Raw genomic sequence first — 16950 nt, 5'->3', positions numbered from 1 at the left:
ACTTGGTGGTGGGTTATTAATTTGCCGAGCATCTGGGGTTAGTGTAGTGGTACTGACCTTTATAGAGTAGCTAATATGCACTGCCCCCCCTCCCTCGCCCCACCTTGCCTCTCCTGCTGCCGTTGCTGCTGCTGCTGTCGCTGCTGAACCCTCACAGCAGCCACTACTTTACTGGAGGAGTGGCAGCTCATCTTTTATGGCACCAGAACTAACCCGGACAAGTGGCAGGCTAGGGGTGGCCGGCGGGATAGGGGTGGCGGAGCTTCGGGTGGCGGGAGAGCGGTGTCTGGTGGTGGGCTGGTTTCAGGGGGCAGTAGCTCGACGTCACGTGGTCATGTGGTCATGTACCCTTACCGCAAAGTCCCTAAGCCCTCTGTCAACCTCCCCACTACCACCACCACATCTACCACCACCACCACAACTACCACCACCACTACCACTGACCCCCCCATGCCCTGGCACCGGTACCACCCCAGCAACCCCCAATATCATCCTCAGTATCCCCCCCAATATCCACCCTACAAGCCCCCCTCTGACCCCATGCGTCCACCGCACCATCGCGACAACTCTCACCACAAGGGTAACTAGACTAGTCTGGGGCCTGCCGTCTGTCATGTCATAATTCTACTGCAAGTCCTCTTTATAGGTCAGGGATGTGGTTCATAGCATCACAATTTTTTTAAAAATGTAACTATAGTTCATTCACCTTAACTTGGCACACAATTTTAGATATGAGAACATCATTAGATGACTCACGCTAACAAAGTTCCTTATGGTGCTTCACTTTAGGTGCCTAAGGATTTTCACACACAAGATGCAGCACTCAACCAAAGCCCCATATGTTACTTTACTATAGCAAAGCCCCACATGGTTCCACATCAGTCTGCTACTACTGTACAGTAGTAGTTGTTCCCTAGGCAGTCTGGCCGAGCTACTGTACAGTTTGATACTGTACTTGATATCCAAAACATTATCAGTTTTTCCACATAGCTATAGTTTGGTCCCCTTACCTTGAAGATTTACATCCAAAATGCAGTCTCTCAAGTATTTCCATACGACTAATTAGTTCACCTAAGTTTGGAGAGTTTTGGTCAAAATATAACTTTTTATACATACACAGTGCATATATCTTGACTTTTTTCCTTTTCTTTTGCAGCTTATTTTTGACAGTTCATGGACAGAAAAAGACAGTGTTTCGGCTCTATGTCCTTTCTGTAGCACATAATATTCAGGTGTTACTTTTTTTCCTTTTTTTTTAATACAGTTCACCATTCTACAGTAGATTGAGAGATTGCAGTTTTAGGCCAAGTTAAAGTGGATAGAGTAAAATACTAGAAATTATCAGAAACTGGCATAACAGCAGTGGAATTTTAACTGGTTATATTTATGTAACATATGGAAAAAAGTGTCAAAAAGGACGTATAATGAGGACTTAATGTATTTGTGCATGGCTGCTCACCTTGTCAAACTGGCTGGCTTTTGTATCAGGCCTTGGGATGGGGCCATATTCTAAGTGGCTTGCAGACTTTGTAACACCTCATCTTTAGTGATTTGCTTTGAACACAAATCAACTACATCATTATTTTCTTTATTTTTAGTTTTCCCAGCAGAATGGCTCAGATGGGTTCACCTGATAACACTTCCTTATCTTACTTTTTTCAGTACCAACTCTAGTAATCCTCTTTTATGTTATTGGTGCAAATTATGTATACAACATATTAAACTATATGCAGTAAACAACATGGAAGAGAATGTTTTCCAAAATAAATTGCAAAGCTTTTGTGATTTTGAAATACCTCTTCATTTGTGATTTATTCTGCATATTACATCTTGATTTCTTGTATGTTATTAGTGCAAATTGTGTATATACTAAAACAACATAGATAACATACAAGAGAATGTTAAGGTGTAATAAATAGCTAAGGAAGAGGTACTCTGAAGCTTCATATGCCACTTAGAATAGAGGCTATAAATTTGGAGGACTGTGTTACTGTACTGAAGTCTTGCAAGAAAATCTGTGTTATTGGTTTATTCCAGGATTGCTTTAGATGGCAAGAGAGCTTGCTTAAAATTCAACATAAACCTTTTTTTTTTTGGGGGGGGATAGTCTTGTAGTTTGGTTTGTAATTATTTGTTGTTAAATTTCAGTTAAAGTACATAAGTTATCAGCATGCAAAGGACTGCAAATTCAGAATTTTTGGTACATTGGCTTCCTTATTAAAATTTATGTCCTAGAGTTGCATGGCACTTCAAGACTTTGTATGCTGTTGTTTTATAGTATTTTTGTTATTTAAACCTTGTTAGTGTATTTTTGTCATCATATTCACAGAACTTTAGGTGAGATAATCCTATTCAGCTTACCTTACACAGTAGGTCTTATGACTTCACCGTCAGTATAATTACAGTTGTGTTTCAGATTATTATGGTGATGGAAATATAGCAAAAAAAAAAAGAAGATGGACTGGAAGAGGTATATATAATCTATTGTTTTAACACACTGAGCCTGAGGATGTTGTTTCTCATTGTATTCTTGGCATTGCCAGACAGTATTATTCATTTTAGGATAGATTTTTCAAACAGAAATACCTCAATCAGCCCTTTCAGTACAAGAAGACTTTCCTAATTTGAATATAGTTGTTTGGTAGGAACAAGAATAAACAGAAGAAGACATCACTAGATTCAGAATGTCCTATACAGGATGGATAACACTTCTCTTCCATTCTGCTGAGCAATTTCTCGTGTGCTGCAGAGACAGTTTCAGTCATTGTTATCATAGTCTGTTCTGCATCATTTATTCATTTCCTGCTGTCTCTGCAACACCCATTCCCACACCAGTAGACTGAACCTTGCCTGCAACACATAAGATACCACCAGAGGGGTTTCTAGTGAAGTGCTCTTTACAGGCCACCCTGTACATCACTAATGTCCTAGTTCATTTGTAATTCAAAGGGTATTAATGAAATTTTGCCAGAACTGAGTGGAACTGGCCAATTATCACACACCAACCAGTTGCCATAATGTTGCTGTGGTCCAAGACTTATCTGAATGTGAACCCAGTGGACTGCAGCCTGAAGTTGCCCTTCTCCTTCATTCCAGTATTCTGTGTGCGAGAGATAAGACGTTGCTGTGATGTGAATGGATAAAACCCCTAAATCTGGCAACTATTTTCCATTTTACACTTGCCATCACTGAAAGATTTTGTCTTTTCCAAACCCTCTGGATAGTCAAAAGGCCAACCCCAAGACAAGTGTAGGCTGTTCTTGTGGCTGGACACAAACACCTATGACCCAGTTACCATTGTCAGGGCTAGTTGTACTGTCTTCCCCCCCCTCTCACCCCCGCCCTTTTTTTTTTTCTTTGCTGAAAGATACTGACAGGGGATATGGGAGGTGGTATGTTGGTTTTTATATAGCCAGAAACATAATTTTCCTTCATGCAAAGGCAGTAGAGCCAGTGTATACTCTTCCTCTCCACAGTATCATGCAACACTCACAGTCAAGGCCTGTGTGAAGGGACAGACAGACTTTCATATACAGTACAGTACTAGTCAGAAGATTTGGAAAGGATGACCCAGAATTCAAGAAGGCATCTAAAGATCTCATTTTCAGCAAAACCATGGGAGCCTTTTTGTGTTCCTTGCCACACTGTAGCATGCAGTACTCAGATACCCTGTACTACTATGTGTGGCTGAACCGAAAAGTGTCATTTTACCCCATAGTGCCTGGTGTTGGTTGCAAGCTGGTTGTTGTTGCTGTGGCCCCAAGCTCGCTTGGATGTGAATCCAGTGGACTGCAGACTATGGTTGCCTCTCTCCTGCAGTTCACTATCCTCCTCTCTGGAAAGAGAGAGGGAGTTTAGGGACATTTGTATATCTGGCAGTAGAGTCACCCAGTTATACGAGCACCATCACATAAAGGCATCCCTCTCCAGCCCCTTCGCATTCCTTGCAACACAGTAGTGTACAGTACTAGAAGTTGTATTTCCAATCGCTTTGGAGATTTCATAATGCCTCTTCCTCAGAGATGTACATCATATCTTAATGATTCTCTCGTATATTACTGATGCAAAAGTGTGTCAGTATTAAGCAGATATACATAACATTGAAGCATCTCGCTTTAGACAGATAGATAGACGTAACATACAGTACATGCAAAAATATGGTGTTAGATGGGAAGAAAAAAAAAAATGAGAAAGAGGGACTATGAAGTGTCCTGTATCACCCAGAATACGGTCTTAGGACATCCTGTACCTTGCTGTGTGGATAGAAGTGTCCTCGTACACACAGTGCTTCATGTTGGCTGTATGGACGATACAAAACAATTTACAAAGGATACCAAAACTGACTCCATGTGGGGCTATTTATGCTTAAGACTGATGTCATGCTTTTTATTTTATTATTGTTGCTTTCAGATGATTTTCTTGAGATTGGGAGAGATTTTTCAAAGTGGAGAGGTTAAATGTAGTCTTCATTTACCTATTCAGTATAAAGTCTCTCCTAAACTGAATGAAATTGTTGGGAGGGAGCTGGAATAAAATAAAAAATACTCATTGGATTTGAAGGTTTAAAGTTTTTGTATGTGCAAGAATTTTTTTTCTTGTGTAAAGCCATACTTGTGCATGTGTGGGTGCTTGCCAGAAGGAACATTATTTGTGACTTATCGATGGGCCCCTCTGTAAAAAGTTAAATCAAAGATTAAAGAACTTTCATGTGTTGTATATTTTGGGTGTATTGTAATTTTTGTAATATAGATTTTTCAGGATTGCAAGAATGATGTACAGTACTTGAATGAGAAATATTTATTGCCTTATTCATTTCTTACTCATGTTTTTTTATACTGTACGTGATGTTAATATATTTGCTGATGCATTTTTATAAAGTCAAGAATTTTTAGAAAGCTTTTTGAATCTCAGGTAATGTGCTTATGTTTTTTTATTAGTAGTATTTACATTACTTTATTCAGTATTAAACTAAAAATTAAATTTAAATACAGTGAACTTATTAAAAAGAGTGCTTGTGGATGGATGATACTTGAGTGCATTAGTTGATTTTACATGTTCAAGTATTGCTCATGGGTCAAGCTGTGTAGTTTAGTAAGGCTGTACTGTTTATTCAGAATAATAGTGCATTGTGGTGATTTGTCTCTTGTTGACTGTATGATAAATGAAACAATGCATAGTTGTAAAATTGTGGACTGATGATGCACAATTATGTGATTATAATTCATACGAAATTTTCTAAAAATTAATTAAACTAAATGACAACCTTTTTTTTGTCACCAAAGGAATTTAATACATGGTACTAAACTGCCCAACAGGTAAATCTGAAGTGAAGGAATGGAGCATGACCATGTATGGGACAGAAACAGAGCCAGGTCAAGTTGTGCCAACAGTGGCTGGTACGGGACCAACGCCAGTACCCCATGCCAGCGACCCAGCAGTACATCACGTTGTTGACACCACTGAGGGCCGACCGGGAGCCAGGGACCCCAGTAACCAGTCCTCTTGGCCCTACACCCCTGCCCCATCCTCAGCCGCTCCGAATGCAGTTCCCACCTCCCTGCAACCCGTCCCCCTGAGGAAGAAGCTGCCCACTGGTTGTCATCGTGTGGATGGATCCGGGGCTTGCCTAGGTTTGTGCCTTGTGGTGATGGTGGTGCATTTGGTAACGGGACTCCTCTTACTGGGGCAGTCCCGAGTGAGTGGCTCAGGGAAACAGTGGTCCTGTGATTTGCTATCTGGGGCTCCCTTATCTTCTCCCTATCTCGGGTACCGAAGTTTATGTGGCTCGCTTGTGGAGGACAATAACAAGCAGCCACAAACTAGTGATTCCTTACCTCCTCAGCCACTTATAGTTAGGGACAGTTAGTGTACAGGTTGTTAGGTAGATATCCCCGCATTTTTATTCATACAGTATGTACATGGTTTTTTAGCTTCCAAGTGTAAAGTACAGTATCTTAATTTTTTAACTCGTAAATATCATCGATTACCCAGTAGATAATGTAATATAGTAATGAGGGCTTAGGAATGCGGAATGGCTCCGAGGTAAATATAAAACAAGCCATTCTTTTATAATCACAGTTGACCCCTCCATTCTTCCTCTTGAATAATTCAAAGCATTGTACAGACTGTTTACTACCTTTCCTTAAGTGTTATTTTCATCTAGTGCCTTTTTCATTTTATACTAATTTTTACTCTACAAACTTTTGAAAATATCTTGATGCTGCCTCAAGTAGTCCCATTCCATGGGGCTGTAGTGGATGTGAATATTGTAACTATAGCTTTTGTTTCATCTTTACGAGTGATTGGTGAAAAGAATGTGTGGCTTGTATGAGGTAATTTTTAAGTTCCTATTAAGCCGTTGATTACAATTATATTTCATAAGTAACTTCATAATATTCTGATGTGGAAGAGACTTCAGGATCTTAGGTGTCTGTGTATGTGCATGTGTGTATGTGTATGTGTGTGTTTTAATATTTAGTGTAGGAGAAATGTGGTGATGTTTAAATAAGGTAGAAAAGTTCTTGATTGAGATGTAGCAACCTCACATGATTGTACACAGTCTTCCAGAGGAGAAAGACAATAGGTGTGTTTTTCTGTGTATCTAGCTGTGGGAGGGAGACAGAAGAAAAAGATTGTTGAAGCCCACCCACCCAACCCAACTCACTCTGCCCATCCCTATCTAACCCTACCCTACCCTACCCTACCCTTCCCTTCCCTTCCCTTCCCTACCCTACCCTACCCTACCCTTCCCTACCCTTTCCTTCCTTTCCCTTCTCTTCCTCTCTCTTCTCTTCCCTTCCCTTCCCTTCCCTTCCCTTCCCTTCCCTTCCCTTCCCTTACTGTATTGTACCATACCTTACCCTGTCAAGCCATTCCCTGCCCTGCCCTGCCCTTCCCTTCCCTGCCCTACCTTCCTGTTACCCTCCCATTCCCTCCCCCTCCCAACCCAATGCAACCTAACCAAACCTACAGTATGGAGTAAGAGCTCTTTAGATGCCTTCAATAGACTTTCATGCAGTTGCTACTTTAATAGGCCATCTCAGGAAGTAGGTGGTAGCCAGATAATATGAGAGAGAGAGAGAGAGAGAGAGAGAGAGAGAATAGCAAGCTGTTTATACCTGTTGTATGATTTACGTAGATGTTGGTATGGATTGGCAGTGTGTCTGTATGGGTGTTCTAGATTTTCAAGAGCATATTTCTTACATTTTTCAGGGGATTTACTTTAAGAGATGCCATGTGTGTATTACAGACTAGTTATCTTGGGGTGCAGTTACTGTTCCCAAGTTTAGATAATTATCAGTGAATGGAAAACCGTATGACTAACTACGCAGGTTTGCTCCAACAAAGAAATCCGCTTACAGTCAACGAAACATGTACCACACCATTATCATCATCCTGATCTCTTTTCCCACCTATGGATGGGGTCATATTGAGGGGTTAGTGATGGCCACATTTAACCCATCGAGTTTAAGAATGTCTCCAAATAAAATTGTCTGGAGATAGCAAGAGTAAAACACAATTGATAACACAGGGCCGAATGGATGAAGTGCAATATTTAATTAGGATATACAATTGAGAACTGCTGTACATCAATACCTCACTGTTAGTTAAAGGCCAGTATTCTCATTAAGTAAGGACTCTTCCTAGCACCAGTTATTTGCCATTTTTTCTGCAGAGTTTATTATTAATCCCATGTACAATATTAACCCTTTGAATCTGTTTTTTTAATTTTTTTTTCTAACATAGTTTAATTGAACCTGAAAAGAAAATCTGTTAGTAAAGGACATACTTAACCCCTTCATATGAAAATGTCTACCCAAAGCTATAAATCATTTTCCAAACATAGCAGCAAAAAATGCATAAAGTTTGTCACTGGATGGAAGGGGCTAATGGAGTCTGTGTTGATATTTAAAAACATAAATATCATGCAAGAATATTAAGGTGTAGTAAGAAGAAGAGACAATTAAGAAAGAAGGACAAGGAAGCCTCCTTAACCAATGAAAGTACTGTACAAGCCTAAAACAGTCATTACCTTGTGCCAAACTTTTGATGGCTTAGAATGATGATGATGATGATAATAACAATAGAAGGCTGTGTATCTCCTGTTACTTAACTCTTTATTTATACATATAGCAAATTAACCCCATCAGTCAGATAATGTCTTTTGTGTTATGTTCTTGCTACCCCCAGGAGGTGATGGGAGGTTTTCAGTCACATATAGCCATCAGGGGAAGTAGGCTGGTCTTCAACCCTTCACACCTGCAGTTCAAAGATATACTTTTTCATTTTATCCATGCTTCTTTCAGAGAATTATATTCAGCTTATGAGGTTGCTGCAAAGCTGAAGGGGTTGAAGACTGTATCTAACTCCTACAGTTTAAGAAGTCTCACCTAAGCTGAATAAAAAACTCTGGAAATAGAAAGATGAAATAAAATATGTCCTCTTATTGAAGTGATGAAATGTACTACACTACTGTAGCCAAGCCTCAGGCCCCTTACACCTCAGAGGGGTTAATATGGGATTGGGTGTGTGTCTGTAATAAGAAGATACCCTACAATGAGAATAAAGCAGTGGTCTGTATACCAAACTGTTGAAACACTATTGAGTCCATGTCACAGTTTTCAGTCTTTATGTTTTAAGCGAATTTTCTTTTGCAGTTTGGATATTTACCGGTTATGTTGTTGTTCATTAATTTTTAAGAACTTAATTATTCTTTCTGGATTTTTTTTCTGCACTACAGGAAGTAACAGCACAGAGGGATCAAGTTATGGTTGCATCGTGTACTGTGAATATTAAATGAACTTTCCACATACGTTATATAATTTCATGTATGGATGTTTGTTGTTGGTATGTTTGCATGTATGATTAGGTGTCCTCATTGTATAGTGTGTAAGATATGGAAAAGATAGAAGTTAGGGTAGTATTCTAGGTGATATAGGAGATTTCATGACACCTCCTCTTTAGTGATTTATTTTGTGTGTTAAACCTTAACATTCTTATCATTTTAATATCAACATAGGTTACATCAATAGCATACAAGAGAACATTGAAGAGTAATGTGCAGAATATATCACTTAGAAAATGTGTTAAGAAATTTCCATGACCACTTAGAATATTACCCTGAGAAAATTTACTTCATTGACTGATTGTTTTTACTGTATTGTATTATTATTATGTGACTGATATTCTTCTCAGTGTTAGATCATTAGTTCCTTTGAACAAACTGTAGGAGTATGTTTGGTATCAGATTACTTAATGAGTTTATGGTTAATCTAGCCAATATTTATATAAATTAGTGTTTGGTTTAGTTATGTTTTTGTTGAGTGCTTTTGTCTTTACCATCTCACATATAATATGGAGATTGCACCAGAAACTTAACCACTTTATTCCAGTGACATGTTTTCCACTCTTTTCTTGCTACTTTCTAATTATTTGATTGAGCTTAGATCACACATCTAGTAATGAATGAATTAAAGAAAGCTGTATCTTTCTCCTCCAGATATAAATGTATAACTGTACATACATAAAAATGACTCCATATGTCCTCTTGAAGAATCCCCATATTGGGGTTGGCCATGTTATATTTGATATTATGGGTTAGAAGCCAAGACAAGTGCCAAAACCAAATAATTACTTCCTAGCTGTTGCTGGAAGCAGTTGGGGGAAAAAAAATTGAGATGTGTAATAAGATTTGTAACAGTGTGAGACTCACAGCTCGGACTGTGACAAGGAATACAGTCAGTCACAAGGAAGGTCACCGAGTGATTATTTTTAGCTGAATATTCCCTGCCAGAAAGTGATAATTGTGTGACTAGTTACCAATATTGTAGCCACATTTTACTCTCATGGTAGTACCTTCCAGGGATGATGGTTGTCATCCATCTATAATCAGGTCTCTAATAATCTTGATAAATCAGTTGGAGAGAGCAAGCATACAGTGAAAAATGTCATTGGGCTGAAGGAGTTAAGTGATGAAGGAGCCATATTTATTATTCAACACCTTGCCAAGCACAAGGTCATGCGAGGTCAACAAAACATTCCACAATATTTTTAAAGTGCTCACAATTAATTTCAGGTAGACAGAGCTTTAGTCGTTCATTTTTTAATGACTTTTGATATTGAGTACAAGGTCAGGGCCTGTGTTCTCTTCGGCATTTGAGGCACTGTAGAACCTTTTCCTCAACAATATTTTGTACACTTTATGTACTGTAGATGAAAAATTATCAATTCTCCACCTTGATGTATGAGCTCCAACAATAGATTAACAAAAAAATATGGTGCAGGTCACAAAAAAATACAAAGGAAAGAATGCAGAGATGAATTATTGTTGCAGTTAGCCTCTGACCTATGGAAACGAAGCTGCCATGAGTTGAAAATCTGTGCCATGTTAAAGTGAATGTACAATATATAATTTCAGTACTCCGCCTATTTCTTCTGTACTGTATATCATTTATGACTTTGTAATATCAGAATCATCATCATCCCAACTTCTTTTCCCAAACAAAGATGGAGTAAGGCAGGATCCAGATAACAAGGAAAGGAAAAAATAGAGATATCTACAGTAATTGACAGCACAGTGAAATGGATAACACTCTTGCTTCAGATTCCTGTCTGCATATTACACCTTATTGTACTCATGTACTGTATGTTTGTTTTTTCTTTAATATCATCATAAATTGCAAATAGAGTAATGGATTGTAACATGGAGTCATATATGTTTTTTACGCCTTTCTGATATCAACATAGATTGCATAGTAACACGAGAGATTTAATTATAAGAAATAAATTGGTAAGGGAGAGGTTCTTGGAAGCCTTCTAAACTGACGAGGACACATAGACAGGACTTGCCAGAAAGTGAGTCCTGGATTGAAGAGTTTAGCTTCTTTGTTTATGTTTGCCTGTTGTTTTCTTTTTTTGAGTTTTGTGCCCTTAGTTTAATTAATATTGTGTATGGCATGGACGTTTGTGTGATTTAACCCTTTCAGTCAAACAATATGCTGTATATATTTTTGGCTTCATTTATGCTATCTTCAGAGGATTTTGTTTAACATGGGAGAGACTTTTTGATGAACTGGGGTTAGATACAGCCTTCATTAATCCCTTTAGTAAAAGAGATCCTTTTTAAACTGAGTACAGGCATCAGAAATTAAAAAAAAAAAAAAAGTTATATACTTAAAGTGGCAGCTGTATATAATCGCATTAGTGTGCTAACTTTTTATATTTTATTCTTGTTCTCATTGATATAATTCAACTTTGGAGAGATCCTAAAAATACAGGAGTCAATATGTGGTCAATAAGAGATCACTTCAGAGGAGGAGAGTACTCAGAGAACATTGTAGCACAGTATTGTACCCACACATTAAGAAGGATATCTGTAAGTGAAGTGGTTAATTAAGGCTGTGTCTAATCCCTCCAGTTTGAAAGGCATCACCAGAGCTGAGTGATATCATCAGGTAATTAGAAGAATAAAATGAAAAAGACACCTTGCAACTGAAAGGGTTAATGACAGATCAAATGCCTGTGCCATACTTGTATGAATTTTTTCTTGTAATCCAGATAAGTAGAGTATCAGGAGAGTTGCCATTTGTCCAGAATATTTATAAGGCTGCTGGTTGTCTGGCAGTTAGAATGACCCAGTTGGAGTGACAGCCATGCATTAGCTTGATCCCCAATAGATGACTGGAGGTTTTCCAGTCATGTAATGCCGTCGGCCCGTCAAGGGAAGAAGGCTGGTCATCTACCACAAGTACCCTAGTTTCAGGCCCCTACACCTCAAATGAGGTTATATGGGATGAGTTGTTGTTGTTATTGTTTGCAATATCGGGCATTCATTATTTTGGAAGTTGGCAAAGGTTTGTAAATTTTTGTCAGATGTCAGCAACACCTGTGACTAAAATATTCATAATTTATAAATATTGTCATACATCAGTAAAATATATGACTAAAATAGTAGTAAACTTTGTAAATTTTGACAGACTTCAGTAATTCAGGACAAAAATGTTCATAAGGCTTTTTAAAGACATCAGGGACACATGTGACTAAAATAATTAAGATCGTAAATTTTGTCAGACTTCAGTAATACGCATGACAAAAATATCCATTAATGCTTGCTTTTTTTTTTTCTTTTCAAGTGTTACACCAGCATCATTGTTTCCAGTTTTAAGGTTTTGTTAACTTAGTAAGTAGTATTTAAGTTTTCCTCTACCTAGTTGTGATATTTTAGTTTTAAGTTTATTACTAATAGGGTTGTTGCCTGTATTAGCCATCATAGTTTCCTTTTATTTTTATTTTTTTTTCAAGTTCCAGAGTTTAATTGGGAGTGCATTGTTTTATTTTTATTTTTTTTTCAAGTTCCAGAGTTTAATTGGGAGTGCATTGTATAGTTCTTTTATAATTAATTTATTGAATAAGGTAATATGTAAGTGAGTTTTTTTTTCATAATCATCACAAACCCATGTAGGTAATATAGGGTCATATGGTACTATCACAGTCAGAAGTTTGATACGTCCTTCCCTCATGCCGTGGGAGTGGAAAGTGTGAAATGAAATCTTTTTTCATGATGGCTGTATGAAACACTGAACTAAAGGGTATGGGAAGGAAGGATACTCTCTGATGTTTAGAGAGGAATGGGAATTCCATGAAATATTTTTAAGTACTGTACTGGCAGTACGAAGCACACAACACAAGGATATGAGAAGGAAGGATACTCTTTGACATTCTGGGAGGAATGAGAAGTATGGAAGGCCTGATGCAATGCTGGCAGGGATTTGTTGGCAAACTTTTGGTGGTGATAGTAATGTACCTAATTTAATGTCATGTGGATGATGGTGAATGCATCAGGTGCACAAGGGAAGGGAAAAGCATTAGCCATGCCACTGGAAAATCTGCGCTAACTCTGAATGTATTTTATGTGATAGTTTTTAGCCTTTATAGTATATTCAGGGCAAGTTTCATAATACTTGTTTGTAAGAAGTAATGTCAGGACGAAGAAAATCACAAAAGATATTACTAACAGCATCTTTATTAAAAACATTAGTAGAGTCAACATGGTCATAAGGGTAATATTTTTACAATTCCTGTGGTAATGTTTGACATAGAAAAAGTATGATAACAGGGAAGGAAATTGGAAGTTGTTATATGCATGGTGTGAAAGGAAAACTATTGAATGCTGTCAGGGAGCTTTTATGTTGGTAGTGAACATGGAAGTAAAGATATATTTATGAGTGAGGGGTTAAAATTCAGCGTTTAGTAGAAACAAGGGTGTGTGATGTCCCGATAGTAATTCATGTTATGCATGAATGGAGTAATCAGAAAGATGGGAACAAGAGTTATGGAAATGTGATTAAAGCTGGTGATGAAGTAGGAGGGATGGAGTACTGTATCTCAATTCTTACATGTGAAACTGATGGAGGAGATCTTTGCATTGTGGTTACAGGTTTCATGGATGTCTTCAGGGAAAAAGAACTGAAAGGTATCAGTGGAAATTAGTAAGGTATATACAATGTTTTATCAGAGAATATGACTTTGTGTGATGTGTTGGTGAATGGAGAGAGAGGCCTGGATTGCAGGAAAATTTTAAGTACCTTTGTGCAGCAAATGGATGAGTAAATGGGGAGTGTGTCGTCCTGTCTCGGCTACCTCCCTTTCCTTGGGGGAAGCAGCCTAGGTATATAGATAGATAGATTGTGCAGCAATAGAAAGGAAATGTAAATGTATTAAAAAAGGGGAAAGTCAAGTGGCCCAAGGAAGTAAAGTGGTAAATGCTTGATAGGAAACTGAGTACTGAGTGTATAGGATAAAAGAGAACTGTGTGAAGGAAGAGGTTGTTTTGATTGTTACTGAATCTTTTTCTTGCTCCACAGTTGAAGCTGATATCCCTGTGCTGAATTGCTTTGTTTTTAATGAAGATGTTTGTTATATCCTTTGTGCTACTCTTTATCCCGAGTACATGAGACATTATCATTACAGTGTGGCTTTGTCTGAACATTTCAAAGGGGAAAAAAAATACAATTGAAATCTTAAAACCTATACCTTCCAAGTGTTCCTGTTCTGGCTTCACTAATAGCAGTGGTTTGAATTTAGGTGCGAAACTACTTGCTACTGCGGAACACCTCCTATTATATTTTGCTCTCTGAAAATGGTACACTGTTTGTTAATTTAAGATGTTACTGTGACACACCATTCTTTGCGTTTTTTATGGTTACCAGTACTTAATGATTTGTATATATTAGTTGCCAGATATTAGATTTTACCTCAATTGGGATAATATGAAGCTAATTTATTTCACATGTTGAGTTGACAGTGTGATTCATATGTGCATCAACTGTAAGGTATCAGAGGTTTGGAGCACTGCAAGATGAACCTATGGAATATTTCAGAGACATTTTGACGATTTATATATACGATACATGCCTAATGACAGTACATGTAGAATACAAATCTTCATGCAGTAATATTCAACATCTTAACCCTTCCAGTCCGATGGCATCTTTTACTGAAATATTTTTGCTGGCTCCTGCGATTTCATTCATCTTTTGACAGACCACTTGGACATTTCAAAGGTCTCTGAGAAGGTGAATGAAATTACCAGGATATAGCAAGAGCATACTGGGTAATGAATATACATCATTGTGTTGAAGGGTTAATACTGCATCCCAGTTGAGTACCAATGAGCATTCATTGTGCAATATATCCAGTGTATCAGTTTGTCTGGTGACTGGCACTATGGAGTAATGCTACTATTTAGAAAGTTAGTTTTTATTTTTTTTTTTACCTCATATTATTGCTTACAAAACCTGAAATTCTTTTCGGCTAAGCAGATAGCATGAAGTAGTGATAACCCAAGAATAACAACATTTAGCCAAATTTCATACTATGGTACACTTGAAATAATTCTTCATCTTTTGCCCAGATTTGATGTCAAATGCATATGTCACCATATTAATAATTTCATCATCATTATCACTCCAGCCTCCTTTCCTAAGGATGGGATGAGAACATAGGTCTCGTGCATCATGATACCTATAATAGTGTAACACCACTGGTGTAGTCCAGATTCAGTGCAGCTGTCACATGTGTTTGTTGTTGTCTTTATGAGGTTGCATAAAGATAGGATTCATGATCTCTGTTATGATTGTAGACTCAGGGACATAAGTTCTCCATATTTTGTGTCGCATATGCATCACTGTCAGAATATATTCTTATCTTTTATTCTCTTTTTTTTAATGTCTGTCTTAACTTACATTGATTTGTCATTATCTTGGTTTAATAGTTCTTGTTACTTTTTCTTTTCATTTTCTCTTCATCTTTGCCTTTTCCAATCATCATCATCATCATCATCATCGTCATTGTCATCATCATCGTCGTCGTCGTCATCATCATTATCGTCACCGTCATCGTCATCATCATCATCATCATCATCATCATCATCATCATCATCCAGACCTCCTTTCCCACCCTATAGGGTGAGGTAGGGTCCAGAGAGCCATTTCCAATACATTATCTATATAGTATCTTTTTTTTTTTTTTTTAATTAATGTCATATGGTCTTTGATTCCGGCCCTTAGAATTCATTATTCATATCAGTTTACTTGTTTTCCTTGGGCATCATATCCATGTGTCATCCAAGGATAGAGAAGTGTACCCAATCTCTCCCATCTTAGTAAAATTAGCCAACAAAAGGCAATAAGAAGTAAAAATTGTAAAATGTAGGTGAACTTTTTTCCCTGAGTGTACGTTGTAGTTCGGGCTTGAAGTAGCTGGTTACAGTGACATTCATACAAGTAATTTATTTATTTCATGTGTTCATAGGATCGAAATATTGGGATGTAGTTTGTATTTTGTGATGAGCTCATCTATTATGGAATATTGATGCCTGGTGATCTGGTGGGTTAAGATATTCCAGCTGAATGGGGCCTGTATGAGTTTCCATATGAGAGGTATGGTACTTGGAGGTTATGGCTCATATATTATCAGTTGGGTGAGCAAGGTTGGTCACCCTCACCTTAAATGTCAGAACTGAGTAGCCTAGCCCCAGATTCCAGATCTTCTGATGGGACAAAAAAGAATCAGATGAACAGATAAATGGAATATTTTTGAAATGAGGTAATACAATACTAACATAATGAACCTGGCAGAACTTCAACCTCATCAGCATGAGGTTGTCAGTGTTGTTTTAGTCCTTTGAATCCAGATGTATTTTATTGCATTATTCTTGCTGGCTCCAGACTGCAGTGACATAAACCTGGCAAAGCACATCACTGTTTGGGGCTTTATCTTAGTAAGTCACTGCAGGTAGAGTCCCACACATGGAGGTGTTTTATTAGCCCAGTGTTATTACAACCTGCCATTTCTGCTTACTACCTCCAGACTATTTTTCCAGTTGTTTTATTCAAATTTAGCATTAAAAATGTTTAATGAAGGCAGATATTATCTAACCCCTCCAGATCAGAAAGTCTCTCCTAACCATAATTAAATTATCTACTGGCAGCAAGAACAGAATATGAAATATATTACTGTGTTAATTTTCCTATCTCCAGATGATTATATTCAGTTAGGGGACACTATACAAATAAGAGCGTTTAGCTGCGGTCTTCATTCATCCCCTTTATTATGAGAAATCAGTACTAAGCAGAACAGAATTGTCTGGAAGGAGCATGAGTAATTTTATAAGTATGTCATTATACGGCGAGTCATTTTCTTACACTTAATTTCACAGTTATATTTACACCTACTGTATTTTCATTTAAGCTGTTTATGAAATTCTTGGATCAAGGTTATTTATGGAAAAGCAATTTATTACCTGAATAAGTATTGTCCAGAATAACATTGTCAGTGAGATAATGACATTAATGTGCTTTACTGTACTTAGTGTGAAGTAAATGGTTTGATTTTTGGAAACTCAAAAACCAGTTGGGCCTTTTTTTATCAGCCAATTGGAATGGACACCTT

General features: G+C 37.6%; 1 protein-coding gene across 1 annotated transcript in view; it reads left to right on the top strand.

The window, feature by feature from the left end:
• LOC145398178 (furin-like protease kpc-1) overlaps positions 1 to 16950 on the top strand; it is a 200035-nt gene that overhangs the window by 167675 nt on the left and 15410 nt on the right. The window contains exon 14 of the mRNA XM_080271128.1: positions 5316 to 5630. Coding sequence (XP_080127254.1) covers positions 5316 to 5630 — 315 coding nt within the window. The remainder of the gene's footprint in view (positions 1 to 5315; positions 5631 to 16950) is intronic.

Source organism: Coenobita brevimanus, chromosome 44 (genome assembly GCF_032717465.1).
Source record: "Coenobita brevimanus isolate Jiangsu-jjx chromosome 44, ASM3271746v2, whole genome shotgun sequence".
Classification (NCBI taxonomy): domain Eukaryota; kingdom Metazoa; phylum Arthropoda; class Malacostraca; order Decapoda; family Coenobitidae; genus Coenobita; species Coenobita brevimanus.
Note: the sequence above shows the minus strand (reverse complement) of the source record. Positions and strands in the feature narration are given on the sequence as shown.